Below are 20096 nucleotides of genomic sequence, written 5' to 3'. Positions count from 1 at the left end.
AGCCAAGGATTCCAATAAACATGAATCTGGTCCCTCCCAGGACAATGTTTCATGCTGAGTGTGTGTTTGTAGTACTGTAGAAATTACTGTGTGATCGGTCCTTAATATGATATTGGGTAAAGCACAATTTTTGCATATTTTTTGTCTGGTTTCTAAGCGGCCGAATTTTCTTATGAAAAAGTCATCTTTGGTTTGGTTTTAATATTATCATGGTGATATACACTGTTGCTCTTTGCTGAGGCCTCTGTCAGCAGTAGGCTGTTTCTTATCAATTGTAACACACTGTGTAGCTCTGGTGAAAGAGCATAAACGTGGGCCTGTGTCAGTTTGCACTGAAATCATTGCAACAGCCATTGACTTCAGCGGGAATTGGACTGAGCTTCTCAAGTGAAATAATGTTTTCTTTTGTCATCTTATTAGAACAAGAATAATGCTTCATAAACAGCCTCAATGAAGGAGACTCAAGTACTGGAGAGGTTTAGAGTACAAGAGACTGTTAATATTCTTTAATTTCTCTTTAACCGTTATATTTGTTAATAGCACATCTTGGAGTTTGGTTCATTGCAAGATGAAACAGGAAAAGAGTTATTGTCATCTGGCTTGCCTGGGCACAGGAAATGCGTGCTTATGGTTTGGGAGAAAAGCTGTTTGCTGTCATTTCACAAACAATATTTCAAAAGTCTTTCAAGCCAGAATGAGTCTGTTGACCTAACATGCTAAGAAATAATTTCCTGGAGCAGAAGACTGCTTTTCCAGGGTCACACTGAGACACTGACTCTGCTACAGGACCAATTAAGCGGCCTTCAGAGAGCGGGTGAAACTATCAGAAGGCGGCAAATTACCCCAACCATCCTTTGCTTTTTTTTTTTATGGTAACTTTTTAACATGGGAATTTTCCAAGGCCACTGACATCTGTTGTGATGGCCATGACTGCGTGTAAATTTCTCACTGTACAAAATAATCTTGTGTGTCTCTTTCCTCTGAGGAACTGATAAATTCTTACTTATCTCTTTACACCTTTCAGATCCTCACAGCAGAGTGTGCCTTACCTCAGCTGATCAGGACGATCCCCTCAGCTCTTACATCAATGCTAACTACATCAGGGTAAGAGCTCAGTAGTCCGATGTGTCTGCCTAGCCTCTGTCAGCTGCTGTTAATGTAAACGGAATTGCAACATTCACTGGCTTTTAAAGGCATCCTAGCTGATCTGATTGCTCTTCTCTCCTGCTTACATTAGCTGAAAACCAAATCTCAAAGTGCACCTGTACAGATTCAGACCAGACAGAAACATACTTCTGCAGTTCTTGATGCAAATTCCTTGTCAGCTGGCCTAACCAAGGCACTGGATAATCAGCCTGAATAAGGCTTTGACCTAGCCAGAGTCACCACAAGGCTGTTGGACACTCTTTGCTGGAATTACGTGAGTCCATACTGTGCCTTCACTCCATGTACACGTGTTCAGGAAAGAGATGGAGAGGAGAACTGATGCCGCAGAGTCACCATTTCAACCAGTATAGCTCTCTGTTTTAAAGACCAAACCTTCAAGGTTGTGGTGGACATCTCTGTTAAAATTGATCTCTTGTTGTTTTGTTGGCAGGGCTATGGAGGAGAGGAAAAGGTATATATTGCTACTCAGGGACCGATAGTTAATACTGTCACTGACTTCTGGAGAATGGTGTGGCAGGAGCGTTCTCCCATCATTGTCATGATTACCAATATAGAAGAGATGAATGAGGTAATGGTGTTACATTTAGTCTGATTTTTAACCATACTCTAGTAGATATTTTTGACATAGACACTAAGCCAGCAAATAGAAGTTAGTTCAATGGCCTGTGCAATCAGAACCAGCATTAAATTCTTTGGGCTCAAAGAAGATGTGGGCTTCTCTTTCAGTTCCATTTACTGTAAGTCCTGTTTTGCTGCCTGACTCAGCCTACTACTGGTTTTACCATTTTCATCTCTCAGCTGACCTGAAACCTCTCCTAACCCAGCTCTATTTGCAGGCAGTCTTTGAAGTTCTCTCTAAAGGAATCAAAACCAATAGTAGCCCATAACTACTAAGGTCGAATATCTTCAATCAGTAGAGTTGCTGCTGCTTTATCTTGCATTTATTATGATTTGGCATCTATATGCACATTTCATTGAAGCTGTACCTGATTTCTGAAAAAAATGCTAGTTATGACAATCAACAATTAGAACTGACTTGGATGTGGAGGACCTTTTCCTGAGTGCACATAGGAAATGTTTTAAAATACTGAAATGCTGAAATTGTCTATTTACCACCTACTTCCAGAAATTAAATTGTTATTGTGTTTCTGCTAATCCACCTAAAGCAATTTATTTTTTTTTCAGTTTAAAATACTGCTGCCCTCCAGCTGTTCATTACTTAGCTGCTGAAATATTTGCCCCGTGGCAGAGTTGCAAGAACTATGTGCATGGGCTTCAGCTCATAGACATGTAGCTGAGCTTACATCTCCCTTTATTGGCAGTGTAAGATGTGAGAAAGTGGTCTGGGCATGTGTTGTGCTCTGCATCCTCCCTCACCACTAGCAGCAATGTGTAGTGGAGTTATCCAAATGTTGTTTCTTAAACTGCAGCAGCAGTATATGTCAAGCTTGTGCTTGAGAACCCATTACTATTTAGATGAGAGAGTTTCCTTTGGAGAGGAGGCTTTAGATATTTAGAAGCCCAAGAATATGGGCATACATCCAGCATACACACAGAGTTATAACGGCTTACCTGCTTGCTGGAAGTTTAGTGCCCATAACCAGGCACATGCACAAACCTTTAGCTTTTCACAGTCATAAAGTAAATAAATTTAACCTTGAACTGTGCTGAAAAAAAAAACGTGAACAAGACGGACACAAAATTATCATGCTTTGCAAGTGAAAAATGTTCAGTTGTTACAGCTGGCTGATTGGACATGTACTGTCAAGGCATTGCTGATGCAAAATATAGTATGCTGCTGATCTAAAAGTTTTGTTTTCAGTAACGTTTTTAAGCTTGCATATGCCTGTGTCTGAGCAACAGCACTGAAGTAATAACTTGCTTGTTGATCTAAGTTGCCAGTTTCTGGCACGTAAGATGTTACAATGTCATGACAAAGTGTACTAGAATCTTTTGAGGACTTTGAGGTTTAAAGAGGAAATACTGATCCTGAATTACATACCTGGTGATAAGTTCTTCCATTATAGTTTTCATGGCAAGATTGTATACCATGAATGCAAAATAACTTTTATGTCTGAACTGCCTCTTAACCGTACTGGCCAAGTATTTTACCCCTCCTATCAGTCTTGGGAAAGCAGTGTGCTGCAGTACTGATGCACTACATAACTGGAGCTTGCTACAGCCTATATGTCGCAACAGAGCTGCTGAGTCTTTTCTGATACCTTTTGTGTCAAAAATTAAATGGTGTCAGGAATCTCATCCATAAATACAGGGTCTTGTCATGTAAATGACTTCTATATTAATTTCCTTTTTCCATAACATATATATTAAAATATGAATAACAGGATTCAGAAGTACCTAGATTCAAAACCAAAACCTTTGTTCAGCAATGATGCTCGTAAGAGGGGCTTTGCGTTCCTCCTCAGTGCAATGACTTCACTAATGTGAGTATTAAAAGCTCTGTAGCTCAGCCCTCTGTCACTTCTAATCTGAACTGACAGACAGCCCACAAAAATGAGTGGGCCATCTTACTCCACGCCTTTAAGCAGAGCGATGTCTGTGCTATTGATAGCTGCTGGAGCTCTTGACAATTTTTACAGTGGATTCTGCAGTTTATGAGAAAAAACACAATCTGCGTAAATAACTTTGCAGAGACACAGTGGGCCACACTCCCAGTGGGTTATTAACTGAGGCACTGTGCAGATGGAACACTGATTCTCCTACACAAAAATTTTTACTCAATAACTTTGCAAGGTACTTTTCTGTTGTTAGTCTTTCTCCTGAAGCACAATTATTTTTGGTGGGGGAGAGCAAAACGATTCAACTTGCTTCCTTCAAGATTGTGTGCAGCTATGTGAGAGAGGAATCTTACAGGCATCGTCTTTACCAAGGTTTGTTGCATAGTAGATACCTAGTCTCCTGTGATAACAAGATTGCCTCTTGCATTATCACAAGAGAGCCTTTTTCTCAGATTCTGCCTTGTTCACCTCATTCCTTGTCCACGAAGTAATTTGTGCACCATCTTGAAATGCCTGTCTCTGCCTTTGCATATGGATCAGTTCTAGGAAGCTGCATACAAAAACCAGTCTTTTTTAGTCCTCCTTACAGGATGGGAGTGCTTACAGATTTTTTGCTTATCTGTAGTATATTGGTACCACATAGTGGATTTGCAACTGGGCTATAGTTTCTGAATCTCTAATTGTCAGATTGTACTGGCTGCATCTCTGACTGGTTTTGGGCAAAATCAAACGTAACAGTCTAATATCTCTTACTGCTATTGCTTCCTTTTAGTTCCTTAGCTTTGAAAGATTCTCACAATTTTAAGTGCATTCTGATATGCAGTCGATTTCCCAAAACATTCCTAGTCATGTTATTTTATACAAAAACTTATGCAAATGATAATTTTATATTCAGAGAGCACTGAGTCTTCATAAAAAAATAGGAAAACTGTATTTTGTGTTTCCATATTGGTAACTAGTGTGTGTTATACTAATCATTATATCTTAAGAAAGGAATTAATCTAAAAACACAAGCATATTGCCACTGGTCTACCTAATGAACCTTCAAAATGCACATCAACTGCACAAAGATAAAAAAGGATGTGTGTATTTAAAAGATTTGGTTAGTAATTACTTGATTTGTGCATTTTTAATCAAGCAATCAGGCTATTATGAGTGCAGCAAAAATCAGCTGAAATGTAGTCCCTGTTTAGAAAGTAAAAACTTGTACTTGTTATAGAAACAAAGTTTATTCATATTCATCTATGCATGTGCTGTATCCAGTTTCAGAGGAGCAAAAATGAACCTCCCTTGATACCTGCTTAACTAGATTTATTTTATGTTGCACACAGAAATGCACAGAATATTGGCCAGAGGAACAGGTCACCTATGAAGGCATAGAAATCACAGTTAACAGAGTCATACAAGCAGACGATTACCGTTTAAGGCTCATCACCCTCAAGGTAAATCACTCCAATGTGCTTACAGTAGTTTAGAAGTCTAAACCTATACATTGAGATGTTCATGGAGAGTCATGCAGAAATCTTCTGTGAGGTGTACTGCTGTACAAATACTTTTCAGTGCTGAAGTCGTCGAAGCTTTGCTCAGCTCGTTGATATGAAGACTACAATAAAATAAGCAGTCAGAGATTTAGGCTGCGTGTGTACAGTCTGAAAGCTACCAGACCAGTTGTAGCAGGATGGCGTTCACTTGGTAAGAAACCAGTGACTCATTCTGTGCCTGTGTCCTCTGAGTTCACTGATAATTTAGAATGACGTGGTAGCTCACAGAGAGCTTCTTAGTAGCCTTTGCAAGTCATACTACAGACAGCACTTGTGGAGTAACACACCAACCTCTGTGGTGATGTTCCGCGGAATTCAAAGGCTTGTTTATTCATAGGGCCATGGACTTGGGCAAAGGGCTACTAATTACTAACAGGGAATTTTTAACATGCATGGTATCTTACATAATCTGTAATATGTATGGGTAGACTCCTAAGAAATATTCTTGTCTTTTTATGGTCATTATTAGGATGCTGTCAGACTGAGCTGTTTATACTTAAGATGACTTGTGCTACTAGCAAGAATTGGAGGAGTTGAGAACTGAGCAAAAGATGTTTTAATTTTGCTTACCTATTTTCAGTTTCTCTCAGCACTGGGACTACTGGTCTGCTTGGCACTTGTCAGTGGTGTGGTAGCACCACTTCTGTTCCCCAAGTCTAAACCCCTTTCAATAGGTACTATGCTAATTTATTCTTTGAGTAATTTGTCTGACTTGACTTCAAAGATACTTTAAGGGATCATTCTGCTCCAAGACACTAAAACTGTTGATGACTCTTAAAAATATTTTCTCCACAACATTCTTCATGCTTACATTTCTAAATATTAATGTCTTTCCAACTAACTGTATATGTATTTTTATATCCAAGTAACCATTCTATCATCTTGTTGATAGAAAACTTAAACATGGGTTTTGATTTTCTAAGTACTTAGATACTACTTGGTCTAAACTACCAGGGTCCTATTTTACAACTGTTTTCATTGCTAGGTCCTAGAATATCAAGCTACATGTTTTAATAAGAACAGTCTATTTACATAAAGTTCATACATCTTTCATCTACCAGATCTATCCCTGACCTCAGTATAACACCACAATTTCTTTCCAAGCTGGAAAAACTCTTCTTTTATCCTACCAGTTTCAAGTCTCTTCAGCCATATGCTAATAGGCAGAAAGCCAGCATATGATATCCCATGTCTGGGATGTTCAGAGTGTGGAAAGTCTGTCACTCATGCTTTTGGCTAAGGCAGCAAGGAGAAAATCACACTCCCTGACAAGTGGGAAGTGACATGTTGCAGAGTTGCAGCTTCATCTGAGTTAAACAATGTTTTTTGTTTTCAGTACTATTGTGGCAATGTCTCTTTCTCCCCACCCCAAGCATCAGGATGTGAACTATTGAATTCTAAAGCTGAAATAAAGATTCCATTTGTTAAGTTACCATTGCCTAGAGCTGTACATTTATCATTTAATAGCAATAGTGGAGTAGGAGCTCCAAACCATGCGTACATTAAGTGACTTGGTAGTGAAAACTGGAGAAGCCATGAATAGACTTCTGTTTTCCCTTAAACAGGAGTGGTCAGAAATATACAACACCACCATCAGCAATATATGATTACTTCATGCTTTACAGAGTGGACTGTCATACTTCTCTCAGTATAGAGGCCAGGATTTGACAAGCTTCAGGAATTTATAGAAAGCTCAGGCAATAGGCAAGGTTTGTTTTCCCTTCTCAGAGAAACCTGCCAGTGCCTAGTCACTGATTCATGACCTCAGCTACAGCATACGTGATAGTAGACTTCAAACCATCACTTAACTTTTGCTTCCTCCTAAGTGTTTCTATGTCTTCTCAGTCTCAAGGAACCACCAATAGAGAATATTTTGTTAAAGTCAAAGCAGAACCACAAAAGTTAGGATTCTCTAAGCAGAAGCATAAAACTTTTATCACCGTAGACAAAACTAAAGACATCCAGAGTTCATCATTAGAACTTTGGCTGTTTTCCATTGCTGTCAACTAAGTGACTTTATGTAGTGATTCATGTTTTTCTTCAGATGACTTTCATCTTTTATTTTTTTTCTCTGTGTTATTGACAACATTTGTATTATAATTTTTCACAACTGAGCTAAGAATCAGGTGTTCATAACTTCTGTGGCTCACACATAGTCACATTCGAATGCAACTGTGTATGTTCCTGTTTCAGAGGAGTGTTGATTGGATTTACTGAAGTGAGCTCAAGTACTATTCATGACAACTGGTAATGGTCTCTTAGGGTAAATAACCTAAGGCCAGGCTCTGTGCTACAATAGTAAGATTCTCTTTTCCTAAAGTGAGTTAGATGTAGCTTTTTTCCTATGACTGTTCTTCAGTGAGCATTTTAAACCCAGTGTAAGATGGAACAGCATCTCAATGAAGCCCAGCCTCCCGTTGCCCAGCTCCCTTGTTCCTACCTTTGTGCCATCTCTCCCGTGTTTCCTCACAAGCATTTATATGACTGTGTGGTAAGCCAAAGGGGGAAACCAATAAATCCATCTGAAAATTAATCCATCTCAAGAAAGTAAAAAGATTTAACTTGATCGCTTTCCCAATCTAATTCACTGTGAAGCTGTGCAAAAGCTCTGTCAACCAAAGAGAAGGATGGAAAATGGCACAGTCACAGAGCACTCTTAACATTCAGTCACTGACAGTCATAGGGAGGGACTTGGGAATATAGATGACAGAAACTATTTTCAGATTTTTGTGCCTTGTTCTTTAGAAGAGCCAAATTTGTCTTTTTTTTTTTTCATCCCTTCCTCTTCAACTCAGACAGCGTTGTGTTGAAGGGAGGGTTGTGGAAGATAACATTTCTGTTCCTGGACCTTTTGAAAACATTTATTTAGCCCTGTGCCAGCTGGCTTATGTAATGGCTGTAGGCTAAGGCCAGTTGCCTGAGCACCATGTTACTATTTTGCACCTTTAGAAATCAGACAGAAGGATCACTTTGAACACACAAAATCAGAAGCGCACACTGCTACTTGGCACTCGGAAAAGGAAATGGCATATTTGCTATTTCATAGCCATGCTGAGACAGAGAATCAGAATTTGTGTCTCTCAAAAAGCCATGGACTGCAGCTAGAGACAATTCCAACCTTCCACAGAGTCTCTGAATTTCTCACAGTGTCTAAGAGAAGAATAGAATTGACAGGAAACTGATGTAAGTCTGTCTGTCAGAAGAGATAGAAAAATAAGCTCCCATCTCTCTCCCTCATCTATTTATCTAGCTATCAGAGACAGAGATATGGCTCCTGGCTCTCTGTCTGTCAAATACATTATGAAAGCAATTATGTCACAAGCACAGCTCTGGCTTTGCTGAATGAATCTGTCAAGAGGGAACAGACTGCCTGGAGTGTTTTGCACATGGCTCTTGGCACTAAAAGAGCAGAATACTTTAGGAGGGAGGATTTTTTTTTTTTTTTAAGGCAGTGTACTGAAGTGCAGACATGATATTTGAAGTCCAGATTTCTATGTTGTGTGGCTTCCAATATGGATCTCTCTATTAACATTCACATAATGGTTGGGTTGGAAGGGACCACTAAAGATCATCTGGTTCAAGCCCCCTGCTAAAGCAGGTTCACCTAGAGCAGGTTGCATGGGATTTTGTCCAGGTGAGTTCTGAATATCTCTCGAGAAAGAGACTCCACAACCTCTCTGGGCAACTTGTTTCAGTGCTCTGACACCCAAAAAAGGTTTTCCTCATGTTCAGATGGAACTTCTGTGTTTCAGGTTGTGCCTATTGCCCCTTATCCTGTTGTTGGGCACTACTGAAAAGAGTCTGGCTCCACCCTTCTAACACCCTCCCTTCAGATACTTATAGACATCAATAAGGTTCTCTCTCAGTCATCTCTTCTCCAGGCTAAACAGGCCCAGCTCCCTCAGCCTTTCCTTAGCAGTGGGGTGCTCCAGTGCCCTAATCATCTTTGTGGCCTTCCACTGGACCCTCTCCAGCAGTACCTTGTTTCCCTTGAACTGAGGAGCCCAGAACTGGACACAGCACTCCAGGTGAGACTTCACTGAGGCTGAATAGAGGGGCAGGGTCAACCCCCACAACCCACTGTCAGTGCTCTTCCTAATCCACCTCAGGATACCCTTGGCCTTCTTGGTCCCAAGGGCACACTGCTGGCTCATTGACACACTGTTGTCCACCAGGACCCCCACAGAGTCCTTCCCCACAGAGCTGCTTCCCAGCAGGTCAGTCCCCAGCTTGTGCTGGTGCAAGGGGTTATTCCTCCCCAGGTGAAGGACCTTGTACTGGCCTGTGTTGAACTTCATCAAGTTTCTCTCTGCCCAACTCTCCAGCCTGTCCAGGTGTCACAGAATGGCAGCACAGCCTTCTGGTGTATCAGCCACTCCTCTCGGTTTTGTATCACCAGCAAACATATTGAGGGTACACTCTATCCCTTCATCCAGGTCATTGATGAGTAAAATGAACACTACTGGACCCAGTGCTGACCTTTGGGGAACAATGCTAGCTACAGGCCTCCAGCTGACTCTTCGACACTGTTCACAACCCTCTGAGCTCTGCCGTTCAGTCAGTTCTCAATCCACATCAGTGTCGACTCATCTAACCCGTGCTTCCTGAGCTTACCTATGGGAATGTTATGGGAGACAGTGTCAAAAGTCACTGTCCCCTCATCTGTCCGCTGCTGTCCCTTCATCCACCCAGTCATGCCATCACAGAAAGCTGTCAGATTGGTCAAGCATGATTACCCCTCAGTAAATTAATGTTGAATACTCCAGATAACCTTCTTTTCCTCCTCATGTTTAGAGGTGACATCCAGAGTGAACTATTCAATCACCTTTCCGGGGATGGAGCTGAGGCTGACTGGCCTGTAGCTCCCTGGGTCCTCTTTGCCCTTTTTTAAGATTGGGGTGACACCCCTTTTGCTTGATTTCTTACCCAGAAGAATGCACCAATCTTGAGCTTTGAGGAAGTGATCCTTGAATATTAACCAGCTGTATTGGACTCCCCATCTTCTAGGGCTCTAACCCAGGGGATTCCTCCAGGTAATTTCTTGAAGAAAGCAAAGTTAGCTCTCCTAAAGTTCAGGCTTGTAATCCTACTTACTACCCTAGCTTCTTCTGAGCAGGATCTTGAATTCTACCCTATCTTGGTCACTGCAGCCAAGGCTGCCCCCAATCTTCATGTACCCAACCAGTCTCTCTTTGTTAATACAAAGTCCAGCAGCACACCTCTCCTCTTTGACTCTTCCACCACCTGTATCAAAAAGTGCTCTGCAGCAATCTCTTGGACCTCATGCATCCAGTTGTGTTGTCTTTCCAGCAGATTGATTCAATCATCTCACTCTGAAAGGGAAGGCCATGTTTCAGTATCAATTTACAACGAGAAGTTCTTTTAAAACTTTGTGGTGTTTGTCTTAACTGGATTGCAGAAAGGAGAAGAAGTCAGAAACCTGAAACATTACTGGTACACGTCTTGGCCAGACCAGAAGACACCAGATCAAGCCCCTCCTCTGTTACAGCTAGTACTGGAAGTGGAAGAGGCCATGCAGAGTGCAGAGGAGAAGAATGCCCCAGTGATTGTTCACTGCAGGTAATTAAGTGTTGTACATAAATTCTAAGGGCTTCTTTTCATGGCATGGTGCAGATACTATCATGTAGACCATAAGTCAGACACTGGAGATCTTGTCCAACTGCTTCTGAAATATACTTGGAATTTCAAATATTTAATGACAATAGTTGTCTATTACCCAGTGTCCTATTCAGTTACAGATTGAGATGAACACAGAAGCTGATGAAGGCTCAGTTACCTGTAAGAATGCCTTCATTTCATTTTCCTTACCAGTATTATATGCCTTTAATGATCTTTAAAGGGCCAAGTTTGCAAAGATTGACATAGTTTTGATGAAATTGAGTAGGAAGACACATGCAAGCAGAAAAATAAAAATATTAAACTTTAAACTTCAAACCCCCTTTTTGTAGATTCCTCCTTTGCTTTAAAAAAAAAAATCATTATTAGACCAAAGACAATAATTTAAGTATAGCACATAAATGAAACAGTGACAAATCAACAAAGCTGATTGCAGCAAGTACTAACCAACAGTCAGGAAATTTATGCAATTGATAGTAAAACTGAAGTATCAGTAAAAAGCCCTGGCAAAGATGAAAACTTCTTGTATGGAAGGAACAAAATCCTTACAGTGGTTTGAAGCCTGATGAGAAAATTGTAATTATCAATCAGAGCAGAATAAAAATAGATGAAGATAGATACTTCTGTCTTCAGAAAGAAGTAGGATGATATACTTAGCACTTGTAGATGTGATGAAGTATGTTCTTCTGCGCTGCTAACTAGGGAGTGTGTTAAGCAACGACTACCGACCGTCATTAAATCAGATATGCTGAATGATTTTCATCCAAGGGTATTTTAAAAAGTTGGTTCACAGACTCTAAACCATTAAAGTTTAGTGTAGTTGAATGTAGTTCTCGGAAAATTTGAGAAGTTCCAGAGGTCTAAAAGCAAGTCCTGTTTTGCCAGTGCTTAGAAAGGTTAAATGTGATTACTTCGAAACTACAAGTCAGTCGTCAAAGCAGTTATTTCAGATAAATAGCAGAAAGACTGATAAGAGGTGCAGTTATCTTGCCAGGGTAATCTTCCATAATTTCAATAAAATACATTTTACCAAAGAGATTTTTGTAAGGAATTTTACTTCATTTTGCATAAAATTTTCTAGGAAACAGCAGATGGTTGCTCTCCAAAATCCACAGTAAATGGGTATTATACAATGAGAACGTTTTTAAAGAGCCTGTTGACATGAATGATTGGTTAGCTTGGTGTCATCAAAGATCCATCTATAGGCTAATATGGAGTAAACACTAGTAAAAAGTTTGTATGATACCACATGTGCAGTTTTTCTGCCTATGTTTTTAAACAGATGTTAACAAATTGGGAAGAGTTCAGATAAAAATAAGAAATGTTTTTTAAGAAGGTCTCCTTTGCCCTTGGAAACCTGTGACTGTATAAGAGCTCCTTGAAGCATTATGGTATTTGCTGCAGGTAAAGCTGCTGGTCACCATGTCACTCTTTCTATGCATATTTGTTTTGTCCTCTTGTAAGGTTCATCCTCAGGACAAAGTAATAATCTGGGGAGAAATGGGGTACTTTTATTTGAAAATAACTACTAGGAGACATGGTGAAAGAATTATAAAGTATTTTATGTGGATAATGTGCCACCCTTGTGCAGTCTTGGAGGGATTATGACCTTGTCTGGACCACTGAGAGACCTGCAGCTTCCCCTGGGACAAGTGCTCTCTCAGTGCTGTTTGCTTTATCTAAAAATGGGTGTTTTTCCCTTTCTTTCCAAAACACTCTGGAATCTATATGTCAGGAACTCTGGCTCTGTGCTGTGGTCTGTTTGGTTATAGGCAACTAGAAGATGAAGGACTTTGTGAGTAGCAGTGAACCATGAATTCCACTGTTTCTTGTACATTTGCTACCAGTGGTTTTGCATTATGACTTTCTCACAATGTAAATGAAAGCAGGATTTCTTGTAGTTGTGTCAAGTAATTATTCCTGAGTGTGCTCACTTAATTATTTCATGGATAAGAAGGGCTTCCAGCATTTGCTGCTAGTTTATTAGGTGATAAGAAGAATTCACAGCTTCTACAGCACTGTGCCTTTGAGAATAAATTCAATTCTGGTCATTAACCAAGGACTGAATCAGATACAAAGGAGTTCAGGAAAGACAAACATATTTCTTTATTAGCAAATTTGTTGTATCCTGCTCTAATTCAGATAATTACTAGATTGTAGATCTGATCAGCAAATGGCATCACACTTACTATATTGCTGCTAGCTCTCATAATTTAACCAAGGGTTATGTTTTTTGATACACTTGTGAAAAAAATAGCTTTCAAAGAAGCTGTTAGAATTAAGAATATCAAAGCAAAGTTTGCCTTCCAAGTAAGAGTTGCTGTCAAACCAAATCTAACTAAGAAATACAGTTTAACTCCTTTTTTCCAATGGTTCAATGGCAGGTTCAACAACATATTGGGTCAAGTGGTATCTAATAGTCCATTTTTAGCACTGTATGTTCAGTGCTCACCCTTTTGCTATGAGTGGCTCACACTTAATCGTGTTATCCCACTGAAGTTAGTATCTTTTCCTAGTTTGGGCTTTCTGTCTGGAAGCGCTCACCTGGCAAAGGTCGGAGAGGCAAAAAGGATAATGGGGTTTGTACTGGTTTAATGGTACTTGTTTAGCAAGGAAGTTCCAAAGTCATTCTGACATCTCCACCACCTCTCTTTGCTTTTCCCTTCCTCAGTGCAGGCATCGGGAGGACTGGCTGCTTTATTGCAACCAGTGTGTGCTGTAAACAGCTGAAGAATGAGGGCATAGTTGACATATTGCGAACAGCCTGCCAGTTACGGTTAGACAGGTAAGAAAGCCTGTTTCCTTTCCAGAAAAATAAGAAGAAAAATGGTAACATTTCCCTTTATTTAAAGAGAAACAAATGGGAAGAGGAGAAAAACAAAGGCAAGTGGAGGTCAAGAGAGAACGTCCTTGAAGGAAGTTTTCATGTTCTAAACTGTTCTGACTTGTAATCTTTGCCTATTTTATGAACAGTAAACCTAATGAACAGCCATAGAACTGAGCTAGACTCACAGCTGGCATCAAAATCTGCATAGCTACCCATCTCCATGCAGCAAGGGATGGCCTTTTACTAGCTGAGAAGTTAGCCCCATATTCATACAGAAGCAAAGGCTCGAAGATCTGCTGTACAGATCTGCTGTACAGATCTGCTGTACAGATCTCTGCTGCTCTGTTCAGAGCCATGGATCACGACTTTCCTCCCAGGTGGAGTAAATAAAACTGGTCTCACATACTGGGAGCTGTGAGCCATGTTGGGAGAGACATTGCTTGGAGAGGGAGACAATCTGAAGTGTTTGGAGGCATATGAAAGGAGCTGTAAAAATTTCCCCCAAATTCAATGGTTTCCAGTTAAGCATTTCTTAACACACCACCTTGAGTTTGATTATGAAGTAAACAGACTTGAATTTTGCACCAGAGATGTTATTTTTCCTCTCCCACTGGTTTCAAGTGCCATCAAAACATGTCTCAGTGCTCTCTCTAATGATAATGATAAATGTAGTCGGGGGAAGAGATGTCACGAAAAACATACCAAAGATTTTTCTGAGGGGAAAAAAAGAACCTCAACCCCACGCTGAACTTTATTTCAGAGGAGAAATTATGCTCAGTGGGAGGGAGAAAATGAAATGCTTGCTGCCCTGCTGAGGCTCTGATAGACAAGGACCTGCAGGGGCTTAGAGATTTGGCTATTTCAATGGATTTCAGACCAGACAAGGAAAGACTTCTTGAGAAAAAGAAAACCAGAATATGAATAGTGAATGCTGATCATCCACAGACCAGTGAAATATCTGTCTGGATGTGAAATATCTTGTGTCTGTGACTAATGTTACACAGGAAAATAGCCATACAAATGAAGATTGAAGATGCCTGCTTACAAATGAGTGTGATACAGAAAGCCAATTAAAAATACAAGGGGGAGGCAGAGGGGAACTAGCAGTCATTTTTAGAGGCTGAAGAAGGGAAATCACACTTATGGAGGGAAAGAAAGACTGCAGGAACCTCTGTAGCCGTCACATACCTCTCAGGAGTGGGATGGGATAGGAAAAAGCCGTTTAAATGTTATGGGCTAAAATACTCAAGACAGAAAGCATATCACCATCCTTCCTAGTGAATAGCATGATTTCTTCAAGGACTGAAAAATGGGGCTTGTAGTCTCTTGGAAGTCATGCTGCCATCCACTCTCATTTTCACTAAACCCCCGCAAAAACTCCATGTGACTTCAAAAGTAGCATGAGATGATGAGACAGTGTCTAAGCAGCTACAGGAAGGAAGACTGTCTGTGTCTCCTCCTCTTGCCTGGTCATTACTGGCTAGAGAAAACAGGGTGAATGGGAAGGAGTCACCAGGTACACAGGAAAAGAGGATTGCATGCAGGCCTGAGTAGATATGTAAAGGAATGCCCCTCACTGCTTCACACAGGAGTATAGAGGTTGACATTAGCCCTAAGAACAACCTTTGACGTTGCCATGGGTGGGGAGAGAACGAATGTTTCTTTCCTTTCATTCTCTCACAGATCCCTTGGAAAAATCCTGTGCACTGGGCTTTGTATCAGTGGCCAACAGCTGATCCTAAAATAACCTATTATGACTAAGGAGAGGAAGTAATCATTCCTGCATCCTTCCCACAGTGCTGAGAGACATTTGCTGTCATTGCCCACAAAGCAACTCAGATTTGAAAGGTTTCTGTGGCAAAAAGGGGTGAAAATATAATTTGTCTATTCTGTGCCAAAGCCTGGACAGCAAGCACATGTCATGGCATGCATATGTGTGGGAAGAGAGGAAGCCATCACATAGCAGGGAATCAGATAAAAATGAAAATAATTTCCTGTGGTCTGAAATTCAATGACCACCTTAGTGCCTGTGTTGCTACAACTTCAGGGTGCAACCCCACTGTTAATGGAATTGCTTGGGAATTAATTGTCAGATATGACTAACGTTCCTCGTGTGTCACAGACTGACGTAGATGTATTTCAATGCTCTGTGTGGCACAGAGGGACTCGGAAATAGATCAACTGGGAGCTTGTATTAAGTAGAGCAGGTGGGGGGAGAGATGCTCAGCTAGGAAATATATTTTTTGGAAACACAGTGGGTGTTTTTCACCTTTGCTAATTGATGAGAGTTGGAGTGTGAGTCCCTGCCCTTCCCTGCTCATTGTTGTTTCAAGGAGTGGCTTAACAAAATAAGTGCAAGAGGCTGGAGGAGAATGTCGTCTTGCCCACTCAGCTCCCCCTTACTTTTATGGTTACTGTGTGACCCCTAATTGTGAAGCTGGACCCCATAGAAGAGGGCAGTTCCCAAGGAGAGTGTCTGCTATCCATTTGGCTCAGAGGAAGGAACTTTCATTAATTTCTTCTGGTGAAGGTTTCTAAGGGAATGCACCACTTAGGCACTTCCTCAGACTGTCACGGTGTGGTTGGCTCTGCTCACCCACAGGTTCCCATGTTGCTCAACCCCACTGGTCATTTCAGCCTCCTTTTGGCACAGTGGCCCCGGGATCTGTGCTACAGCATCGGTGCTGGCACAATTCTGCAGACACTTTTTGTGAGTTTGAACCATGGGTTTCAATTGTTTTCTAATGCATTACCAAGAGGTCATATCACCTTTGATGGGGTATTCTTCACAGAATTTTAAATGTTTATTAAATCTGCTTAAAATTAACAACTTCATCCTGATTATTTTTGTTCATTCCTTTCTCCCCCTGTAGTGCCCATGTGTTACTTAATACGCTACTTGCAGAAACACACAGGTTAATGATACATGGAAAATCAAACTGTTTTTGCTCCTGCTTGCACTTCCTTTCAGGTTTGCAGTTTTAAAGAGAACAGTAAAAACTGAAAAAGCTGAACCAAAATAGATTACTGTGCTGGGAGTCTTTTACTATCAAGGTGTGCACCAACTCAGCTACAAATCTGAGTAACTTTTCTGAAGTTACATTGTCTGTTCCTAAATCCTGCTAGCCATCCCTAGGGCTCCCTGGTGAACTTGCCAAAAGCATGATGTGGAATGGCACAGAGGGAAGAATCCTCATTGCAGAATGAGAAATTTGTATCAGTTGTCTGGGCTGGGCTGGCCTGGCCTAGCTCTCTATAGTCCCAAATTCAGTCCCTAGTACAGCTGTGAAGTCTTGGATAAGCTACTTCCCCTCTTTATTTCCCCTGCTTCCATCTATCTCTCTAGAGCTTTAGGATGGGGATTGCTTTTCACGGTGTTTAAAGTGGTTACTGGAGTGCAGGTGCTCAGGTAATATGAATGTAAATGACGATGATGTTGCCTTATGGGATGAAGGCCTCTGACAAGGAAAGTGAACACAAAGCCCATTCCTGTTCTCACTTCCTTCTGTTCCTAGCTTAAGAGAGACTTTTAAAATGGAGCTCCGGGTCAGACTGCAAGCTGGTTGCAATCAAGGGGCACTCCTCACTCATTTCTGGAAGCTTTGGAATAGACCTTTGGTTTGGTGCACAAGCTTTATGTTAGCTGTGCTATTTCCTCGTGTGCTTGCATGTAATAAGACTGCTATTTCCCTCCCGTTTTTTTCTTTCCTTTTCAGGGGAGGAATGATCCAGACTTGTGAACAGTATCAATTTGTCCATCATGTCATGAGCTTGTACGGAAAACAGCTTTCTAGAACAGCAGAAGAATAAGTATCCATTATATTCCTAAAGGCTAAAGCCAAGAGAACTTTTGACTGCATTCAGATATATTTCAGATCTGATAAGAGACACATGGTAACCTGGCTGTCTTAGCTGGAAAGATATATTATTTTACTTTGATATTGCTTTTATGCTCTTGTTTGCATTGACATTTAAGAGCTGAGGTACACCTTGTCTTAAACTATGTGACAGGACATGATCTTCACCAAAAAAGGCTTATTTATACTGTAAATAAGAATAGTAGCTTCATTTGTTACAAAAGCAAGAAAAAAAATCAGAAAAAAATCCACTGTCTTCGGTTTGCTACTTTTTAAAAGATCATTGCTAATATATCCAAATACAGTGTGAAACTTTTCAAATTGTCATGCTGAAATGTGCCGTATGTTGACTAAGCTTGAAAGTAACTTTTTGCCTCTTTCTGATTGTTTTTACATATAAAATTACCGAATACTGTGTATATCGTAAACTTTCTGAGCCTCTGCATTGAAAGATTCAAGTAGATTCACATTGAAATGATGTTTCACACATCATGTTTGCTTGTTTATTTTTTCTAAAGCAGTCCACCACCACTGTTATCAGTACTAAAGGGGAAAAAATATTTCAATTATGCCAGTCAAATTCTTACCTTGAATTGTTACCAGCACTATACCCCAGTACCACTGACAGCTGGCTGAATATGAGACAAATAGTAGACATAAATCTGAACATAAATTCTTCACACTTTACCTTTTCTTTGTCAATATTTTGGCATTTCAGTCATCTGGCAAACAGATTTGATTTTTACAAATAGTTTCTATTTTTACACTGTCAGACCACAATCTGAATACAATTTCCCCTGAAATCTGAGATTCAAAATCAGGTGAGGAATTTTGTGAGTTCATATTTATTAAAAATCTAATAATAAAATCACTTGTAATCTATGAATTTAAACTTCTTTCAAAGCTTTGAAGGTGACCAGGTGCCCAGTGCTTATTAAAATTAATGCAAATGCTATAGGCACCTTTAAAAAAAAAAATCAGCCTGAACTTGTTGGCTGCTTTTTGATAAATTTGCCCTCAAACCAAATTTAGACAATCATTAGCCCATTCTAACCACTAGTCCAGGCAGCAGTGTTTCCTTTTCAGTAATACAGCCTGCTGCCCAGGTTTTTTGTTTCAGAACTCAATCAGGCTGTGAAGACCGTATTTTGTGTTTAATGCTTACAGGTAAGCACGTGTTTAAGTGCTTCATTAAGAGCAGAGAAAAATGGAGGTATGCAGGATCCTTGACATGAAAGATGAGTGTTTTATGAATAGAAGCTGTAATGACCTACTAACAATATTTTTGCTTCTCTTTATTGTAACAATAACCAAAACCCACTGCTTATATTAGTGCAGGAGATTCTGCGAATTTACTGCACTTCCTAATCAGGAGAAGGTAAAGCAGCTCTCAGAACAATAAGGGCTGATCCTGCTCCCACTGATGTTTTGCCATTGATGTCAGCAGGTGCAGTGTAGGGCCCGAAATGTTATGCCTACAACTTCTTCACTGTGGGGAGAGTTTCCCATTATTTCAGTACACATCTTTGTGTTTATTCTGTATCCATGAACCTGTAAAAATCCTGTCTGCAGGGTTTGCATGAATGTGTGGCAAAATGTGTTATCTTTAAACCTCTTGATTTTATTGCTGTATTTAAAATATTTCCTTCAGTGAGAAGCTAGCAGGAAGAACTGGCATTCTTTTTTAAAATACTGGTGGTAGTCATTAAATAGAGCAATAAACTTAAGCTTTTGAGCATATCATGACTGTTAGTTTTATGTAAATCTTGATAGCTATATTCTCCCCACTGCTACTGATTTCTTCAAAGGGGTAACACTATTACATCTAAGCACTCCTAAGAAATAACAAAACCACCACTGATGTTCTAAATAACATTGTAAGTGGAACTCCTTATAAATATTTTCAGCTGTTCAATGCCCTTTAGTGTCAAAACTGGCTCAATGAATAAAATTACTTGCTCTGTCATCAGCTTCCCGTGCATCTGCTAAAGAATATTTGTGGATGATTTATAGGAGTGTGCATATAGGAACTAAGTTCAATGTGTAAGTTGCCTCCTGCACAAGGAGACTTTCTAGAGGAGAATAACTTTATGGCAAATGAGGTATGAAGGGCTCTAAGATACTGACCTTGAGGTCCTTGCACAGATCCTCAGCAGGTGTTAGTTGGCAGTGCTTCACTGACTTGAGTAGAAGTGAACAATTTATACTGAAGGAAATCCAGCCTGATGTTCACTCCCATTCTACATGTGTGGAATGCCCTGAGAGAGTGTTAATTGATAAAATCGGGCTGGTTTTCATCAATTCACTGCTACAAAGCACATGTCAGCCTAGTTGCACAGTCTGGTTAGGAAGGTTGCACTGCTGCCATCTCATACCAGGCAAGAGCATACCACTTGTCAGGATCAAAATATTCAAATGTCTCTTGAAACGTTATTTTGTCTAACAGATTTGGAGATAATCCTCCTATTTGCTCTTCAGCCTTATAATTAACGTATTTCTGTCTCTTTTTTTCTTTACTGTTTTTTAAATAGAATTTGAGGTCTGAAGG

The 20096-nt window shown here is 40.2% G+C and overlaps 1 protein-coding gene across 3 annotated transcripts in view; it reads left to right on the top strand.

Moving 5' to 3' along the window:
• PTPN5 (protein tyrosine phosphatase non-receptor type 5) overlaps nt 1-19275 on the top strand; it is an 82365-nt gene extending 63090 nt beyond the window's left edge. For all 3 annotated transcript variants that reach the window (XM_032691388.1, XM_032691387.1, XM_032691389.1), the window contains exons 9-14: nt 1025-1104; nt 1598-1735; nt 5018-5128; nt 10647-10807; nt 13536-13649; nt 17408-19275. In XM_032691388.1, coding sequence (XP_032547279.1) covers nt 1025-1104; nt 1598-1735; nt 5018-5128; nt 10647-10807; nt 13536-13649; nt 17408-17501 — 698 coding nt within the window. In that variant the 3' untranslated portion in view covers nt 17502-19275. The remainder of the gene's footprint in view (nt 1-1024; nt 1105-1597; nt 1736-5017; nt 5129-10646; nt 10808-13535; nt 13650-17407) is intronic.
• The last annotated feature ends 821 nt before the right edge of the window (nt 19276-20096 follow it).

Source organism: Chiroxiphia lanceolata, chromosome 6, assembly GCF_009829145.1.
Source record: "Chiroxiphia lanceolata isolate bChiLan1 chromosome 6, bChiLan1.pri, whole genome shotgun sequence".
In the NCBI taxonomy this organism is placed as follows: Eukaryota; Metazoa; Chordata; class Aves; order Passeriformes; family Pipridae; genus Chiroxiphia; species Chiroxiphia lanceolata.
The sequence above is the reverse complement of the archived record's forward strand: the minus strand, read 5'-3'. Positions and strand labels throughout refer to the sequence as shown.